Raw genomic sequence first — 21,086 nt, 5'->3', positions numbered from 1 at the left:
CAGCTCTTCAGAGACTTCTACTATTTAGTACTTGAGACTTCAAAGAGAGTCACCGTGCATCATGCAGCTTTTCATTAGAATAGGATTGGAGTTCCATGAAGCTACTGAATATTTTTGTGGTTTTTTTGCCATTGGCACAGTAAACAACACACTGCATTAAACTGTGTGTCTCCTCAGCCTTCTTCTATTTGAACCTATGATTATATTTTTCATACTCTTGATATGTCTATGAAATGTTTCATGAGCAGTGTTGGTGAGGTTTTCATACCCAATCGTTGTGTTTGATCTTTGTTTTATGTCTTTTGCAAATATATTACATCTCAAGACTTCCTGGAATCTCTTTCTGAAAATGCAGTTCTAGTGATACATTCAATTATTATTATGGTGCTGGTATGTTTCAGCAAAGCACCTACTCATGTTGAACTATTTCACTGAATTCATTACATGACATCATGGTGAAAGGGTGATTTGGATGGTGGTGCTTGATAATGAGTCACTCTCAGTATCAGTATCAGTATCAGTATCAGCGCTGCATTTTGCTGTGAAAATAGGCATTATATTTGCGCGGCGTACCACTTTGAGGTTGGCCTCCTGCAGTTTTCGAGCCCTCTCTTCCAGCCTCTTAGCAAGTACAGCCAGCTCTGTGTTCTTTCTCCTCAGCCGCCTGACCTTCTCCTCAGTCTCTGGGGCGCTGCTCTTCCGCTAAACACAAGAGAAACACATATCATCATCAGACGCCTGCAGCAACAACGAACACCAACACAGCAATGTCAGGCAAGAAAGTCACAAAAACAGTTATTCAGGCAGGCTTATTAATGGTTTGAAGAGGGATTCAGTCCTAGTTTTATATTGCCTGCCTGCGTTACCAGTGGGAATTCATAAGAGGCCCAATGAAACGCCAACACACTCACAAAATAATGATCTATTTATAATCTGAACAAATTACTGTGAACCTGAGCAGTCACTGAAACAATATACATCTGAAATGTTTTGTATGCCCTCTCTGTGCACCTGGCCTTCTATATATGAAGCCTCCATCCAAGACTGGACACCCTCTGTTATTTTTAGTCTTACCAGCAGGCCATTCTCCTCCCTCAGTGTGGTACAAGTCTTCTCCAGCTCATCGAGGGCTCGCAAGAGTTCAGAGTTCTGACGCACCAGGAAGCCATAGTCAGTGCCATTCTGAAAGACAAGCACAACAAAGACAGATGCAGAGTTTACCAACTACTGGCTTTTATGTTTTCATAAAACACAGAGAAACACAGGAATCAGATTTCATTTCAGTAGAATGGGTTGAATCGTGTTCCATGTCTGAGTTACAGGAAAGCCTCCCTCAGCTGTCAGCCAATGTTTACATAGTGCTATCTAATGGTGGCTGACAGATGACAGCCCATTGAAAAGGCTTTTCATTAGACCGTCTCAATCAGTCCACCACTGGCACTCAACAACCATTACACCACACTAACTCAGCATAAGAGGACGGAGAGCTGTGGAGAGAGGGGAAGGAGAGACAGAGCAAGAGACGGGGTAAGAAAGGCGATCACATACAGGATTCAGAGAGAGATTTTTTTGCCATCAAGCTCCACCCTGCCCCCATGATGACATGCTCTTAAAACGCTTTTGCTTCCTCCTGACAGATGCTCTCAAGCTCTTTCAAACTGGACAGGAATACCAATGAACTGATGATCTTCAGGTCTCCTCTAATAATTCACCTTTTTTTTTTTATTGCTTTTCAAAAAAAAAGAAAAACCACACAGGACACGGACACCACAACCAGAAACAACACACCAACCTCCAAAGGAATACATTTAAATAAATAATTAAATTAAAACACAATCCTAGAGAGAAAACAAAAACAAAAAAAAAACAATTAAAAGAAATGAAAAGAAAAAAATATGTAAAAATATATACACACAGGGAGAGTACTGACATTACCTATCACATTGCTCTCACTCACATACTACCTCAACATTATAAGCTAATTACCACTCTTACACCAAAATGATCATATAAACAGGGAAAAGTTCCTGAACAAATACGAACTTTTGTTCCTATTTTGTGTAATCTATCACATTTCTAATACTTACATATATTAGCAACGTCCGTCCCACCTTCCACCCGTCATACCATCATCTGTCTCTTGATGTCGGACACGTTATAATAATTACAGCAAGGCTTTATTTAGGGATTCTGTATTGAGCCATCATCTGTTCAAATGTCATCTTCAAGGAACATCTTCAAAAAAGATCATTCCTGCTTCAGCCCATGTTTTCCAATAAAAAGTTTTTTGCCCATCTTCAATAGTTTATTTTGCCAAAAGTGATGACTAAAGAAAGGATTTGTCCCTGTGGTCTGGTGTGATACTCTCCATGTCTCTCTCCCAAACATCAACAATGGGTTTAGAAATGGGATTTCTCTCCCTGTTTGTGAGATAAAAGCCTGCATGGGAAAAGGTTCTGTAAGCTCCCTTTCAATAGAGACCCATTGATCATAGATTCAAGTCAAGTTGGATCTTTAGCTGTCTCTCTCAAGAGCATTGGTTAGACGGATTAACCATCACTGTTCTTCACTTCTATTTTATTGATGTTCTAATGATGACTGCATGGCCAAAATGTTAGCACATTAGAGTAGTCACATCTGGTTAAGTGGTGAAAGTGAGCATTTGTATCCGGCTTCAGGTCTGTTTTGCACAGCCTGCACCTCAGGGCGATGGACTGTGACAGTGCTTAGTTAGAAATAAAGACCTGAGAGAAGCATCCAAAGATGCCGTCCAAACTCTATGCACATCTAATTAATGCAGTCAGTTGTCACATACTGAAAAACATACACATTCTGTGGTTTTATAGTAGTTTTAGTGTAACAGTCCTTGGGGTTACACAAATAAGCTTGTTATCTTGTGAGCTCTTAATGAAGAGACAGCTCAACAAAGCAGCGGTAGATGTGGCAGACGGTCGATGTGGCAGTTAGTCAATGTGGTGATCAAGAGCGTCATTGGTGTTTATTGTCAAAGTGAAGGTAACAAGTGGTGGAAACCTCTGATCTGTCTTTCTTTTAAACAGAAATGATGTCTCCATGCCTCTGACAGGTATGCTCTAAATGAGCCCTGAGGCTCAGAGGGAAAGGTTGAGATCAGATCTGGCACATATGAGTGTAACGGCTGCAGTGAGAGCAGATGGACAGACACGGTGAACAGATAAGCTGGAGGTAAAGGGCGGGTTTGTCCTCAGAGTGTAACACATTGAATGATATGCTCACTTTTGGGCCTTTTCCATGCACACGTGCTGCCTTGGCTTGACTCGGTTTGACTCGGCTCATCAGCCCAGCCCAGCAGGGATTTGCATCTCCATTATAACAGGGCTTGAATATGTGTCTTTAACTGATCTTTGACTTATCTTCATTTGATAAGATTTAAAAACCATGCCCTCTTTAGCACTGTTTACTATTGCACACTGCAAAGGTTGCTGGTAGCCAGCTACTCATCATCATGCATTTTCAAGCTGTTATCACGATTTTGCTTGTCATCTACTGCTTACTGCTTGAAAAAGCATCTGCCAGCTATTGAAACATGTCGGGGAATTGTCCCTGAATGACGACATCAACGCAACCCACTTGGAAGTGGTCAGTACCAATATAAAAAGTTTTATCTGGTTGTTTATGTTTCGTGAGGGAGTTAATGTTGAGGAAGGTCAAACTGCCTCACGTCACCTGTGGTCAGCTTGATTATTGTGAAGCAGTGTGCATGTCCATACCTGCAGCTACTGCAGTGCCCACAGACAGATGAAGAAAGGAGGAAGCAAAGTGTTCGTCCAAGTGTTTGTCTAAGAATGACAAAAGCGCCCAGATGGCTCCACACGTGAAACACCAGTAAACCTGTTCAAATGGTTTCAATTATGTCTCCATGATACTCCTGGGATCTAATTACGAGCCTGAAATAGCCCTCTGTCACAATGTCACTTAACAGCACAAAGAGTAATGTTTTATCAAGCATCCTGATGCCATGGTGCTGTACACAAGCCATGTGACCATCATCTTGTGAGATTATGTTGTCTTGGTAACAGCGCAGATGATGAGTTATCTGGTGGCTCTCTGGAGGGTCTTTAATGCTCCCGTACCTGTTATTTAAGTCAACACTAATGACCAGCTGTTTACTAAAACAGCAGCTGAGGCTCTTGTGTGTTCATCCTCCAGTACTATTGCAATGTTAACACTGGACATCCTGTCTGGATATCGAGTTAATGGGTTACAAACTATTGCCAAAGACGCCGTATGTTTAACACCATACAGACTAGCAGACAAAATATTTTGCCTGAAATCATTAACACATGATCTGGTGAGGGAAATAATTCACACACACCAAAAACAAAACAAAACGACAAAAAAAACCCATGTAGAAGTAGCAGCATGGAAAAATTCAATAATGTGCAATAATACATATTAATCTGCACAAACTTCAATTTCAATGCAGCTCTAAATCAAAAATCACTTCAGACCCACTGCTGTTCCCCAAAGTCAGGGCATGATTTAAATTAGGTAAATTTCCTATACAGTCTAAAGCAGTTGTGAAAAGCTTGCAGTCAAAGTAAAGATGTGATCACTATTTGTCACCGCAGGCAAAAAAGATGCTTCATTGACCACATTTATAATCAATGCAGGCACTGAGTCAGCGACTACAATCTCCTTAAACTTGAATGCTCTCTTTGGGCAAATCTTGGCACCAGCTGAGATACTGTAAGACAAAATTTCATCTCATTATTCTGGTCAAGCATGAGCACACCTCATATATTTGACAAGGAAACTACTGAAGCCATTACAGCACTTCACATTTAATTTACAGCCTTAAGAGTTTCATGTAATCAAACCCGATTTTGATACCATTTATGGTCTGCCTTTTTTCTGCAATGGCCATTTGGTGTATTTAAATTCTGTAATGATAAAGTACATACATGTAATTCAGCACACTTCTATCTCACTGATAACAGTGGTACTATTAACTCCATGGGTGCTGCCTCACATGAAAGGCATCCACCCGGTGAAACACAGGGTGGTATCTATAGTGAAGCAGCCACACCAAACATTTTTGGTACTTTTGATTTTCGCAATGTGAACTACTGTTTGAAATCCTGCCACCCATCCTTTGCACACTCATTTTCCTGGTCAGGATCGCGTACGAAACAGAATCGTCCTTAGAAGATGTATTATGGGACATAGAAAAACTGCACACAGAAGTGCATAGCTTGCCATAAAAACCAATGAGCAGCACTTCATGGCCAGACTACTTGCTTTGTTGATGATACATGAATTTTTCAGGGACAAGGGGACGCTTCTTGTTGGACTGTCTTGGTTTGATTTATCTCTTGGACTGTAGGGGTAAGGGAGTGCTCTGAGTCAAAATATATGGTCAATTCTTAAAATCTATTCACATATGATGTCAAAACACACAAAGCCATTGACTCCTAACCCACAATTCCTGACACGATTACAAGGCACTTCAGCGTTAGAAAAAAGTAAATGTTCTTTAGGACAGGCTAGACATTAATACCAGAGAGTCAGAACATAAGGCCACCAGCTCAAATGAGACACAAGAAAGGCTCTATGGCCAGAAGACTGTCCACATGAAATTCAGTTTCCTGATGGAAATGCAGCAGTGACACAGAAAAAATACAGTCCAGTTACGTCTTCTAATAAGTGTTGCCTGCATCTCATCATCTGCCCAGTTCACTGCGGCAGCTTCTCTGCTGGAAATATCCAGATCTCCAATTTTCAACAAGCAGGGAGCAGTCATCACCACTTAACACCACCAAATGTCACTGAAGTGATGCTCAGACGCTACAACTAGCAGACATAACTGCAGCTGACAAGAGTTTTTCAGACACAGAGACATTATGCTGCCTCTGCTGCACAGCAGACATTCTTCCATGGCTCAGTGAGAGGTAGCCTCAGCTCTCAGATGAACCTTTGTGTCCTTGAGAGTTATTTTGCCATCAGTTAGAGGACTCAGCCGGTCCCAATGTCCCAGTCTTCCTCTCAGGAGGACGACGCAAAAGCCCAATCAATCACCTCAGAGGAAGGCCAGCCAGAGTGAACTCAGCCTCCGCCTGCCTCCATTCTGATTCTAATGATCTTGGAGTCCGTCCATGTCTTGTAATTGTTCCCTTGGAATCACACTGAAATACACCGGAGGCTTTTCTTAAGGCATGAGGTAATGCTGGCTTCTTACAAACTAAAAACCACCCTGCCCTTGCTTCTCTTGCTGCCACAGAAAGGGGCTGCAGGTGGTGAGGTCCACTCAAGGCCAACGTATTAGCATTCAGCCAGCTCTCCTCTCTCACAGCAGTGCTGTTTTCACATGGGCCTGGCTCAGCAAGCAAGGCAGATGCAACTCCGGAGCAGGAGGGCAGGGGGCCTGTACACAAACGTCTGTCAGGAGAGTCTGAGCCTTTGGGCAGGGCAGACGGGCTTAATGGAGCCATCTCCCTATGCTCTGTTTGGATCTGTCTGCAGTAATTGTGGATACAAGCAGATAAGTGAAGGGCCTGCTGATTATAAAATGCACACTCGCACCACACAAACCACACTGACACTGCTTATCATCATGTAGGTGTGAACTTTTTCAAACATTTCTAATTCAATTCAATTCAATTTTATTTGTATAGCGCCAAATCACAACAGAAGTTGTCTCAGGGCATTTTCCATATAGAGCTGGCACAGGCCGAGCTTCTTTCTACAGAGACCCAACAATTCATCATTGTATTGTATGACTGTTATAGCTGTCAATGTGGAAAAGCTGATTATTGTATTTAAATGTGAAGCTGCATTTTTTTGTCTGCATCCATAATTTAGCAAGACAGAATTCATTCAAAATTCAGAGTAAGACGTGATTATGCAATACCTAAAATGAACTACGCAGTTAGCCAAAACTGCCCGTTCCCATCCCATCCTATCTGACTTCACTGTGAGAGCTTTCGTGCGACTGCATCTGATAAAAGCAGGGTGCTGTGTGAGATATATCGTACTATGAAAAACCTCTGTGGCATCTGGGTAAGCTTTTCATCACAGCAATTTTAGGTGCATTCTCTACTTAAGAAGAGGAGTTGAATCCTTTTGGCCTTTTCAGATTACTACAAAGGGAGTTATACATCCAGGCCTGTAAATCAGCTTTTCAAGCAGACGCTCATATCATGCAAACACCTGAACCTACTGTGACACTGAGTTTTCTGCACAGGAGATCTGTATGTGTGAAAGACACTAACCCAGATAATTGAGTGTGAAAGGGACTACACTTGTACATCTATATATACTTGAATATCCACTGAAGGACAAACTCCACCATCACATGGCTGTCACAGTTTGGCCGCACAGCAGGTGGCTCCAGCACCAACATGCAGTTTGTTACTGACCTTGTTAGTAAATGTAACTGGAACAATGCAGAGTCACTTCAATCCCATTTATTGCAAAATGAAGTTTTAAAGGTTAAAACCAAAACAATCTAACTTGAATCCAAGTACTAAAATAAAATAACAACATTAAAGAGAAACGTCACAAGTGACTTGTTACTAATTATCCACTTGCACTGCCTTTATTTGTTACAGCGAGCTGACACCGACAAGACTGAGCTCTGTGAAGAGAGCAGGCTAAACTGCCTCCTGATTATCTGGGTCAGAAGCTGTTTTATGTGCCTCTAAGGGTCTAAATGAAAATGGCTTAGGGTTTTCTGGAATTCATCCCCTTCCTTGAGCATTTTACTGCAGAGCTCTAATGTAGAGAAGCAACACAGAAACCATGGATAGTTTCACGAAAACGAGCAGACAGAAACCAGTGTGACAAAGCCTCATGTCAGATTGACCACTCTCACTGTAGACAAGTCTTATTTGGAGCTTATGAAACTGCTCAGATGGAGAATATCAATATTAACACAGCACATATACAGAAAAAATAACTACATTCAGATTCAGTTGTGTTTTCTGTATTTGCCTCTTGAACTTGAACTTTCGGGGTCCTGGAACAATCTTCTGTTTCACTTTTTCCTGCTTTACTAGGAACCCCCTATGTCCACTGTGCTTTTATGCCATTTCCAGTACAACAAAGGATAGGCTTTTCAAAGAAAGATATCAGGGTTTCTTCCTGTTAGATGAAAACGTAAAAACACTACAATATAGAAAAGCAGAACAAATACAAATGCAGGTTGTTACAATACAATAAATGTAATTACACTTCAAGGTTAAAAGGAAAGGACAAGAGCAGATGTTACATTTTTGTTACATTTTTGACACAATAGGGGATCTTAGTTATTTTTTGACAAAGATTTGAACAGATCATTAAATGTCCGCGGACTTCTTCTTACATATTCATAAAGACCCGATTATCCTTTTGTCTGGGATCCACGGCGAGCTTTTGTAGGGCGTATGGAAATGTCTACAGTCTGGTTTCACAGAAACACCAACATCAGCATTTTTAGCTGACAGCTAGAAATCCCCCACTATAAGCCTCTAAGGAGACAGCAAGACAAAGACACAGACACGCACACACAAATGCACATTTTACCATTGTTAACTCTTCGGTGGACATGATATCTGAAGTGGCAGTATTAAAGCTGCAATTTGCAAATGGTATGCAGCATCATTTAAGCCATCCATACAGTCTGTATTACAACCACAGCCCATGCAATCACAGGCTCTACTACTGAGGCAATACATCAACACACCACTAATTATAGATCGGGACTAAAAACATGAAAACCTTTGATTACTTTTGGCTAGGCCTGAATGGAAAAAAGGATAACACACCATAGGAAATGAATAAACTGCAGCACACTGTTTCAGTTCAGTCGGTCTGCTGCCTGCATAGCTAAAGGAAGTAGTAACAGTACTGAACCATGATCATCAATGTTTTTATTGCAATGTGTCTCAATAGAATTTGGATTTTTAAAAACAGTCCTTCAGTTTCTCAAAAATATTTACGATGAGAACTTCTGCAGGCAGGTTATTAGATTCTCCAACATTTTTTACTGAGGCTTTTCAGAAATCTATTTTAATAATGGACAAAGCACAACCTGCAAGTACTTAGTGCTGAGCTTCAATCAGCAGCGTCGCTCAGAGGATTGGCATGAAGGAGGCAGTCTGCTGAATCTGGAAACATGCCTTGATTAATTCACTCATTGTCTGCCCCCAGCAATAATAGAAGGGGAGAGACCCTACCCTCAAACACCACGTGGTCAGAGAAATTGACTCCTTAACACAGTTTTAATTACCAGCAACGGCAAGAAACAGAAGAAGCAGGTCCAGCAGAGGCCGGGAATGGCCACCCTTGGATACTAATGCACTTCACAATATTCATGAAGTGTTGCAATTTAGAGCCAAATCAATGACTCTCTTTATCTGTCTCCTACAACATCCGCGGTTTTCTAATGAGGTTTCCTGATTCTCACATGAAAAAAAGTTGAATGGATCTGTTTCTATCTATCTTCTACAACAGAGAATACTTTGTAGTCTTTTTTTAAATCCTGTGGTTAACACTTCACTACTCCAGTGCTCTACCAAATATCATTCCTTTCACTTATCCAAGGCTGTGTTTTGTTATTATTACTATGATCACGGTAGCAATATTCACCTCACTCACAGGACAATAAACCAGGCTAGGGCAAGTGCTGAAGCTCATGCAAAACTTTTGTATGGGAGGCTGCTATCTCCAGCGGCCTCACACAAAGCAGAGAAATATCTCTTTAAAAGCTACGCTTGAAAAGAACCACAAAGCTGTTTGTGGCCTGAGGTAGTTTATTAACAGCAGCTCTCGCCCTACACTCATATATAAGTCATGAAGAAGCCCTCTTAAGTGTCCTCTCAAATCCCCTCCTGTATTTATCACAACTCATCTCCCCTAGGGTACCTGACGGTGACAGATTAGGGGGTCTTTCTTATGGTGTTGGAGAACAAAGAGCCAACGCAAGGCACCCCCTTGTTTTACCCCTGCCCCCCTCCAATCTACCTCCACCCCCCCCCCCCATGCAAACGTCTGGGTGAGGTTGTGCCAAAATGAAATGCACTGTCTGGAAATGCTTGTTAGTGCATTTTCTCTTCCACGTGTTTAGAATACAGTTTGTGCATAAATTTCAGCACATGGCCTTCATGTGGTATATGAAGTATCTGGTTTACATCCAGGGATGGGATTTCCACCCATTAGACTCACGTCAGGATGTATTCTCATGTAGCAATGGGTGAATTCATTTGTTCTGCCAGTAGTGATTCCATGCTTAAGTTAAGCAGTCAATATGTAAGCCCCTGCATCTGCAATGCATTGAAGATGTAACACTCATTACAATAACGCATCAGCCTTCAGATGTTGTCTCTATGATGGCCTTTCTTACAAAGCCAGTGACCTCCCAACACAGTAATTAAAATCCATACCAGCATGGCTGCCTCATCATCTCACAGTCCACAAATAAAAATATCACAATCCCCCGAGGCTCCAGGGGCTTAATAAGGCGTCAGACATTCAGACATCTGGCTTTTAAAAAGTCGAAAGATGAACAGAAGGAGGGGTCGCCAAATTATTCCATTTAGTGCAGTGTCAGCAGAAACGGGACAGCATGTAGTGGAGATGATTTGTTTCTCCCCTGACCCTCCACAGGTTCAACCCTGAGAGCTTCAAAAGAATAAAACCCTTCATCTTGTCAAAGAAAATTGCATATGTAAACAAGCCCCTTGACCCCCCCGGCTATCACAATAGTTACTTAACTTAATTCTTTGGTCTAGCACAACAGACGGACATAGAAATGGTGTTACGGAAACTGCTTTAACATTTAAAAGCACATCAGTCATCATTATAGGGGAAAGAGGCAATATTTGTGTGTGTGTGTGAGGAAGACACAAGTCAATGCCCCATCCTCCTATACACAACCCTGCTTTGTTTATGCACGACGATGTCTCACTAAATGACATATTCACTCTCGTATTGAAGATTGCAGTTCTCCCAAAACACACATTTTGAAATTTAAGCTGCTTCTATGTCAGCATGACATGATGTGTAGAAAAGCAATATTAAGAAGACACTAGCACTGACTTTTAAGTATTATTGGCCGCATCTGTGAAGTAGATTCAAAGTTAGGTTACTGAGGTTAAATTGCCTTTGTTGACTGGAGCTTTGGTAAAACAAATCAAAGTGAGCAAACGACAAATACGGGCCCACCTTTTAGCCAATTTCATTCTACAGATTGAACTGACCTCCACAAGAATGCACTCAGCCACAAATGGAAGTGCATGAAATTAATTGAAAAAATGAATGCGAGGACCTTGTCACCATTCTTGATGCTGCCAAAAATCACTCCTCCTACTCCATCACTGTCATCACTGTTGTTTTCCCCAGCCAGCACCTCATTACCCAGAGCCGATAAAGAGCTGGAAGTTCCCCCAGATGTTCCCAGGATAGACATATTCTTAGTGAGCACTGGAAATTCCTGTTCCCATACCACCAGGAGGAAACATGCTTAATGACAGTAATTTACAGAAGTATTTTAAGATAATGTCACACTAAAGGTCTGAACACCACGGTGCTTGTGTTCAGTCAATGGCTGACCCACTCAAGAGTTTACAGTGTACTGATTGGTGTGAATATTTGCTCTCCTTGTTGGTGATGTTACAGCATATTGATTGGACTGTCCTTGACAGTAGGAGCTCACACTACCTTAACCTATGTTACTCTTCAATACATGGAATTAGATAGTATCGTGTTTAAAGGCAACGAAGAAAACAGGACCATTAATGAAAGACACTGTCGAGGACAGGGCAACAGAGGGTCAAGATAGTGAAATAAAAGTTTTTGACAACAATGTTGCACCATTCACATGTCTAAACACAATTACAGCGTTCCACAACAAACCATTACGAGTCATGTTCAAAATGTGTAAATGCACATCTGGTAGAGGCACTCGAGTAACGAAAGGCCAAAGCGACCTTTCTTGACATTTGGTGAGTCAAACAAATGAGGCTCCCTTTCCTCCTCCAGGCAAAAAGCACTTCCTAGTGAAAGGAGGACGGCAGGTCATCGTGTCATAATCTCGCCAGCATTTGGGAGCAGGACCAAATGATGCAGAAATGTCACAGACAGCAGCGAGGCCTTCAAGGATGCCAAACATGTAGCAGTTTGGATGCAGGCCAGTGAATGTAAATGTGACGAAGGAGAGCTGGACACCCTCTGTGTGAAATTAGGTCTGAATAAAACAGAAAAAAAAAGAAACACCAACAGCTGCTGGCAGAGCTTTTGGACCTACATGAGTGTCAGTGTTCTCAGAATGAATTAGCTGTCATGATTTAGGTTTATGAGAGAATCAACAGGAGGTGCAGTGATGACAGGAAAGACAGAAACAGAAGCTAGATTTTGAGCTTTGTGTATAAAAACTCCTGCTGAGTGAGAGATGTGTAAAAGATGTTCAGGCGCTGTCAAATTGTGGCTCACATTTTTATTTCAGTCTCTGTTACAGCAAATCTGTACAACAGTAAGCAACACTATAAAATAAAATGCCTGAGGGTCTACTGATCAACAGGATATATGCTCTACATGCCACATTCAGTGCAGTATATGGTGTGGGAGTGACACCAATTTCTTGGCCCCGCAGTTGCATGTGGAGGCGACAGTGAACACACTGTCTGACCCCTGTTCCATGCAGAGAGTCTGCGCTTCACTGCAGCCAGACAACATACAGACACACAGACAGTGATGTTTGGGCTGGAACATGGTGAGAGACCAATACTCCAGAGATTCCCCTCTCACCGCTCTATCAATTATTCACAAGTCATTACATGGCTGGCCAATAAAACACATTCATATGTGAACACACACAAACACAAATTGGACCTTGTGGCAAAAAAAAGACCCATATTGAATCAGCAATAGGAATATATATACACTGGTGTTAACCTTATCTAAATTGTGAAATGAAATTGCCCAAAAGAATCAAACAAAAAAAGAATCAAATTACATTTTAAGTAGAGCTGCAACGATAAGGTGATTAATCGATTAGTTGACAGACTGTTCTGAATCAATCTGGGAAAAATTGGTAAAATTCTCTGGTTGCAGCGTCTCCACTGTGTTTCCCAGTTTTACATCACTATAAACTGAATGTATGTGGCTTTGGAGCTGTTGGTTGGATAAAAAAAAGACATCTAAAGATTTGACCTGACTAATATTTTCTTTTTATAGACTAAAGGATCAATTGAGAAAATAATGAACAGGTGAATCGATAGTAAAATAATTAGTTGCAGCCCTACTTTTAATGCACATCAGTGAAATTAATAAGAATTCTTCCCAACATGTATGACCTGCAAAATACTACATACAGTGCTATGTAGAAAATACTGCAGTTTAACAGGATGTAAAGAGAAAGAAACCTCCAGAGTGAAGACAGGTTTTGTAAATACATCCCAACATAAACTTCCACGTTCACGATCATCACTCGTCATTGTAATTATATTATTATATTTGTGTTGATTTGGCAAGAAATCTAAAGATTCATAGTAATCATGTGACTAAAGACTTAAAAACCCTAATAAATTAAAAAAGATGTTTAATCGCCGTTGTACATTTGTACATGTCTGTACATGTCTCATCATCACAAACTTCATCAGATGCAGAACAAAAGTAGACTCTATCATGAATACGTCCTCTCTGAGATTTGAAATTCAATTAGAAGATTACGAGCAAAGTTATGGCGAAATCAGGTCTTCTACACAGACACACCGCTCCACTTTCAGTTCTCCCACAGGTACAAACTGGGTCAGCGATGACCTGTAGCGCTGGCATCAGTGCGTCAAATACCCGACATCTGCATTCAGCAACAGATCAGCGGCAACACTCACTTTTATTTTTACTGCCTTTAAGCCTGAGATATCTGACTGCACTTATTACAGAGCTGCTTTAACTAACACAAAATAACTTGTCATTTTATCCACAGCAGGGGGGAATGTTGACAAGGGAAAAGCACCTCAATTTACAGGCTATAAAACCAAAGCTGACACCAGATTGAGCAACAATCACTCTTATGATTGGGTTATTCTAAAAGACAGGGCATGCCCCTGTTAACTGGATGAACTGAGGCAGAAGTGAAAACAAGCACCCCAAATACTGACAAAGAGTACCTTCAGTGTTTAGTCGGAGCTGAAACATGTTTGTACAGTCTAAAAAGTCAAACAGCTTCAGCACATTCTTCATAAAATGTGTTTTCACTGACTGGGCAGCCGCTGGAGTTACATTGTGGGGAGCAAAGGTACCAAGATTCCTTGCCACTGGACAAAGGTCTCTGTACTGGTCGAACCCCTGAACAAGAGACACTTCCAAAAGATCTCGGCCTGTGCCAGCCGGGCCTTAGCTTCATACTCACAGGGAGGAATCACAGATAAATACAGAGTCTTCAGCTGAGTTATTGGGAGAAACAGGCTTCTGTTTGCATGTCATCTCTTTTTAGCTCCAATTGGAACTCATAGTGTGTAAACCTAACAATCATTAGAGATGCAGCCATATGGCATCCACACAGGTGTTAAAGAGTTGAGATCACACAGTCAACAAGCTCATTAGCCTTCAGAGGAATCATGCTTCCTTCTTCCATGAAGTAGAAAGACTGATACAACTGCTTTATGTAATCTGCAGTCACAGATAACAGCACGGTCATACATGCACGCATGAAGGCCAGCGACTATCCAAGCTCACCAAAGTTGAACTCCAAGTGAAGCAGAGAGATGAATTTGCTCACATAGATGTGCACATTTAATGATTTCCTAAAATATAGCATACCTGTTCAAATTCTTGCAATGTCTAAGCATTTCAACTGCTTTGAGTGAGTGAAACAGCACAGACAGGAGCTGCACACAACGGATCTGCTCATCCTGTCGAGCGGACATCAAAGATGTCCTTGTACCAGTGCACCAGAACTTGGCAGGGTGGTTTCTTAAGCTTCGTTTCTACCTCATCCAAGCTAAATATCCCCACAATGCTTTAAAATGAATGATGAAAAAGCTCACTGGTTATCGCAGGATAAGGACACATATATGTACATATTTTCCCAACAAGCATCAAGTCAATCAGCACAACAGTCTTTTACCAGGCTTATGTGGAAGACAACACATGGAATAACTTTGCGCTCTGTGGGTTAAGCCACAGTGGATCATGGAGATCTGATGACTAACATCACCTACACAGTGAAAGCAGCCATCTTTCTATATGCTCCATTTATAACCCAGCCAGGTCATATGGGGGTTTGCTGAACACAAAACCTCAGTTTCATCTACTTTCCTTCAGCTGTACAATACCTGCTCTGCTTCGTTCATCAATGTTTTACTCTTTACATATAGGACCAGAGATTCATTATACAGAATTCTAGAAATACTTACGACTGTATGAACACACATACACATATCCCACATACAGCCGTCAATTATGGGTGGAGCTGGTAATAAGAAGACAAAAGAACAATCAAGGTACCCCCACTGCAAATAATGGTGTAATTATGAGCAATAATCCAAGAGTGACAGCTCCCTGCTGGAAAAACACAACTGACGACCCCCACTGGTCTGAAATGGCCAAATAATCATTTCTAATGCATCAATTACGGTTCCCTCCCAGCTTGTGCGGCCACGGATCTTCTCCCATGTTGTGTGTTGACAATTCATTAGGGGTTTTTACTTTGCTGCGATTGTGGTGATTGGGTAATGAAGTGGCAGGGGTGGGGAAGACAGCGGGCCACGTTGCACGTAGTTAAATGATGAGATTGTGCCTCAACTAAGGAAACATTCAAACCACCAAACAAAGAAAAAAAGGCACAGAGGTTTGATGGAAGATTTTTTGGTGGAAAATACTGTATTGGTGGAAATTGGTGGAAAATACTGTAGTACTAATACAGGGAAATGTGGCTGCTGGTATTCCTTTCCAAACTATTTACCATAATAAGCTAATTAGCTAACCAAGATTCAGCTTAGAATCAACATAATACTAAAATATGATGAAATGACAGTGTAGAGTTACTGAGTGGCAGCTCAACACGGCTCCAGATGATTCACAAGAGTTGCTCTTTACGAGGATGGAGGCATCGTACTGCCTGTTTTATCAAACAGGACACTTTCTGTAACCTGTAAACTGTATCTACTAACTGTGTTCAGGCCAGACTGAGTTTGTTAGCGGGGTGGAGTAATCCTAGCAAATAGTGATATCTCTCTTTGTACAAGCCATTTAAGCATCCATCAATTACATGGAAACCTCATGGGTTTCAAATTGATTTTCAATTGGCTTCCATTAAGTGGATCTTGCGTGCTAACAGGATATGCCGAGGTGTGAAAGAAGGGATGAGGTCACAATAGGGAAGTGTAATACCTGCCAATGCTCTGCTTCTACTACAGCGGCTCCAGCACTGTCCCAGATGAAGTGTCAAGACAATGTGCTGCACACATGCAAGTTGAGTGGAACAACACAAATGATAATTCAACTACATGTTTTGTCGCAGTGTAAGATTTACTCTGCATGATCCTGTAACTTTAAGATTTATCTGCTCTCTGTATTTCATAGAATATGAAGAATCAGATGAAATCTTGTACTTTGCAATGTGAAAAGAAACCGCAACCATGGTTTCCCATCAAAATGTTTAGCTTTTTGAAGAAGATCCGATAACACGGTATGTCTGTTCCTCACTAGTACACAAGTACAAGATGCCTGTCACATATATCCAGGCCTCAAACATGTTCATGTCAAACACCAACAACAAACGTTCCACACTCACCTTGCGTATGCCTTCCACTTCGAAACCATTGAGGTTTGCATAAAGCGAGTGGTGCCTTTTTCCTAATAGTGATGCTGAAGTGATATTAGCCGTGGCTGGGACTGTCTTGTCCGAGAGCCCCTGCTGCTTATCATCCTGCTCTTCCGACCTCCTCAATTCCTGCTGTTGTCGTCCAAGAGCTTCGGCCACCTCACGGCTCTCCATCTCTGTGTGCGCCGGTGCAGGCTCGGGCTGCTCAGGCCGAGTGCACAGGTCATACATCACTCTCTGTCAAAGTCAAACAGTGCCGATGGGATCAATGTGAGCAAATGAGGTGCCCGGCCAAGGCCAAGCCATCGCAGGCTTTTCATTTGCTGGAGGAGAATCACATGGATCAGCTGTGGCAGGCTGACTTCAAAATGAAAAGATGTCACTGTCCTCCAACAGTTAAGAAGTGTTTTTTCACAGCTCAGGTGAAGTGTTGGAAACCAAGCAGAACACTGTTATTGCCATGATCGTTGGTAACACCAAACCTCAAATTTGTAAATTCCTCTTAAAAGAGAGCTAAAGCTGACAAACACAGCACTAATGACGGTGCTGCTCCTGTCTTAAAATCTGTTATAGCAACACTCTGTGTGCCATTTCAAGACAAAACCAGTTACAGATAAACCACGAGTTGTAAAGTACCTCCTCCCTCTCTACCCTGTGACGTTCTCCAAAATGAGGACAATCGGCTCCAAAGGGATATTACATATTTTTGGCCTTGGCTTGGGAAGGCGATTCAACGAATGTCATCATCCCAGTAGCATTCTTGAGCATACTGCTGTTCGTCTTTATCACAGAGGAGCATTCAGATTCAGAGTCCTGCTCGCGACACTGACACAGCCTGTTTCTTCATGCCTTACCGCTCTGTCGTCTGAGGAGGGTTTGTCATAGGTACTTGTCCAGAAAAAGGAAAAGACACGGCAGTCCACTTTGCACCCTACATAAAGCCGAAATCGTGCACGTAGGCCGAACTGAAACAGCAAACAAAATGAGACATCTGATGGAGAAAAAAGAGAACGATCTCACTAACAGGTCTCCACTCCAGTCCCCATTCTCTCAGTGCGGCTGGGATGTGGGTGGCATGTTGACTCTTCAGCTCTGAGTCTGTCCTCATTGACGCCGTTGTGTGAAAAAGCATTTCATCCAGATGCAATAAGACTCGACAGCCTGCTTAATCCCATCTCGGTTACAGCGCCATAAAGGTGAAGAAAGAGGACGAGGGGAAATATGTGTGTGTGTAAGACGGCGAGTGTCGCTGAGAGGAGGGGGTAGGGAGGACTGCTCCCATCGTCCTATCACAAAAAGGCAGGCTTTGAGACGGGGCCCAATCATTACCGTGACTAGAGCTCGTTTCCATGGAGATGACGCTGGAATGATGTTGGCTGCCTATTGATTGTTCAAGAAGGCAGTACACACGGGGAGGCTGCAGGAGGCAGGCATAGGAACAAGTGTGTCCAGTCCAGACTAATTCTAATGTTTTACTGCGGTCGTGCTCAAGAGAAAGAAACGTCTGACAAGATGAAGAATGCTCCTCATGTTTTAGTAATTCAGCCTTGTATACGGCCATTAAAAAACACGTAAAGCTGTAGGGTCTGATGCTGCAAAGGATAAACTCTGTCACAGCTCAAAGCTGGTTTACAAGTTAACTTGACATTTAGCCTTCCTGTCCATCAAATGAGTGGGGAAGTTCACTAAATCTCCTTAACAAGCAGTGGCTGAATGCAGGCTGGGAGGGGCAGCCTTGACGAACTATACATTGTATGAAAGTGCAAAGTCTCACAATTCTTTCTCGGTGAACCGTGTTAGGATTCCAGTGTCACTGTGGCAGTTGCTTATTTCACGACAGGAATGTGCACAAACCAGTAAATTAAGGAAATACAATAAAATAAGACAAACAAACAAAAAGTTTGAAGACATAAAAACAGAGTTCAGAGACCAAGATCATGACTATAATCAGATGGGATCAAGAACAGTGACCCTTTCAGTTTGAGTCATTTTCGAGCTTGTGCACAAAGAGATGGGCGTTTGGTAAGGGGTTAAATAATCATATAGAAGCCTTAAGGTGCTCTAAGACAACGACTGTTACCACTGTGTCTGCCACTGTGGGACATCTGGGTCGGTATTTTGAAGCTGCAGGGTGCAACTCCACTGCCATAGACACGGGCTGCCTCGGCTCCTACTAACAACCAGTCCATATGCTACAGGCTGCTGCTATCCACCTTCTCCACCCTTCTCATTAGGCAGCTAAAGAGAGCAGGTTGTATCTTAAAGCAGAGGAAAGTGTAAGCAATATGGCACGATTAATAGAGCAAGTTTAACTCGAATCATAAAAACAGTCACTCTAAACTGGTCTTGTTGATTTATATGTTTTTTTTACTGCTGGTGGAGATGTGTATAATTTAGTTCCTGCACTGATTTCAAGTAACAAACCAAACCAGTGTCTCTTTTTCCCCACATTTGAAAACTGCACACCCTGCTGCATGGAGCTCACTGGGATCCTTTTCATGTGAGGTAACATGCAGTCACGGACTTCTGTGGCCAAATGAACGCAACTGCAGCAGAAATGTTTTTATATATATATATATATATATATATATATATATAATGACACTGACAAAGAAAGTGTATTTAATGTGGACTGGTCATGTTTTGGCCCAATCCACTTTAAAAGGTCAGTATCAGTGTGTCCCTTGTGGCAAGTTGAAAAAAATTCATCCATCATCAACTCAAGCAGCAAATAGCCTTGTCATACTGACGAGTGCCTTCAGCCTCTCTCCCTGCAGGGGCATAATCGCTGGCTAACCGCTCGCTATCTGTAAGTGCCTTTAGGACCATATCTGCATACACAATATGAACGGGAGATAATACGTACCGTGAGCCAATAGGAGTTTGCTATGGTACATATTTTGTTATACGGTTTGACCTTAATACTACATCTCTGGTTCTTTTAGGCCATTGTGGGTAAGCTGCAAATGAATGAACAAGCAGCAGTTCATTAATAACATTTCTAGATTTTATTCCAGAAATGGATAAAATGTAATTATTGCACTGTCCATTAAATTATATATACCTAGTATTTGTCACAATAGAGAAAATGTAGTTCATTCATCTCAGGCATCACTCCAGTCACCTCTCTTCCAGCTTATTCTAAACTCATCTATCAGCCATCAGCTATCTTAGAAAACACGTTCTAATATGACTGCAGCTTCCTGAAGCTTATGAATGTGGCTGCTTTGCTAAAGTGCGACAGTCTACCTTCTGTTTACCTCCTTTAAAGGTCACTCTTAGAAAACCCACAGCCGGGTGCAGCAAAGTGAAAAATAGACATTTTGCTGCAATTCCTTAAACTGGCATTTTTATAGCACACTTCAGCTGCAGTCAGCACTGAGACTGTTACACTTACAATGACTCACTCCAAAAATGAAAGTGATATCCATTTTCCCTTAACTCCCTGTCATCCCCATTTTAAAGTACTGATAGTAGGTACACTCAGGGAAAAGGGGTTGATTTTGAAAAATGAAGAGTCTCCACCAGACGGATGAAGTTCATGCAAAAGAAATGAGCTGCTTATTTTGCCCTAACACTGCATTTCCCAGCTTCTGTCAATTGCCTTATTAATTACAGTGTGCTCACAAGACCATGGCTTCAGTTGCCTAAAGACTGAAAGACTGAACACTGTTCCTATTCTGCTTTGGCTCCTTTGATAATATTAATTTTTACTCCCCGATCGGGAAAAGAGGTGCTGGCAGCAAGACTACCAATAAAGAACAAAATATGCGACCATACTGCTGCACACATGACCACTGCCACCAGCAAATGCTCTTATCACATGTTGTACGCAGCACACACATACAGTAAAAAAAAAAAAAAAGAAAAACCTCACTGAGCATAAAACAAAGAAAAGACTCCAGTCAGCACAACCTTTTGCATGTCAAACAGCATATGCTCTGCACAAAAAACTGAGCTGTATCCAGGTCCATCGCAGTTCAGTGGTGCTGACAGATATCGACAAAGTGTCCCTGTCTGCCCGTCACGAGACTGAAGAGCCGTCTGTTGGTCAAATACATCTCACATAAAACCTTCTTTATTAAATCAGGACAGGGGGGAAAAGGTGCAACCCTCATCCAGATCATTTGGAACTTAGCAAAATGTTAAACAGCAAACACTTTCAACTTTCAGCTAACTGAGTTGATGCAGCATCACCACAAAAATGAGACAGAACAGCAGATTGACGCTGACAGTGTGCTGATGCACTCAGTCCTCATTTCTTATATCACACAACATTAAATGACTGCTTTTCTTTGTTTCA

At 41.8% G+C, this 21,086-nt stretch overlaps 1 protein-coding gene across 9 annotated transcripts in view; it reads right to left on the bottom strand.

Moving 5' to 3' along the window:
- The window catches only part of tspoap1 (TSPO associated protein 1), a 61,874-nt gene that overhangs the window by 36,806 nt on the left and 3,982 nt on the right, over positions 1-21,086 (bottom strand). For 8 of the 9 annotated variants that reach the window (XM_076749941.1, XM_076749932.1, XM_076749934.1 and 5 more), the window contains 2 exons: positions 1,075-1,182; positions 574-702 (listed from right to left, as the gene is read on the bottom strand). In XM_076749941.1, coding sequence (XP_076606056.1) covers positions 574-702; positions 1,075-1,182 — 237 coding nt within the window. Of the gene's footprint in view, positions 1-573; positions 703-1,074; positions 1,183-16,753; positions 18,035-21,086 lie in introns of those variants that run through there. The other variant, XM_076749939.1, reaches the window with a different exon arrangement.

Source organism: Chaetodon auriga, chromosome 15 (assembly GCF_051107435.1).
Source record: "Chaetodon auriga isolate fChaAug3 chromosome 15, fChaAug3.hap1, whole genome shotgun sequence".
NCBI lineage: Eukaryota > Metazoa > Chordata > Actinopteri > Chaetodontiformes > Chaetodontidae > Chaetodon > Chaetodon auriga.
Note: the sequence above shows the minus strand (reverse complement) of the source record. Positions and strands in the feature narration are given on the sequence as shown.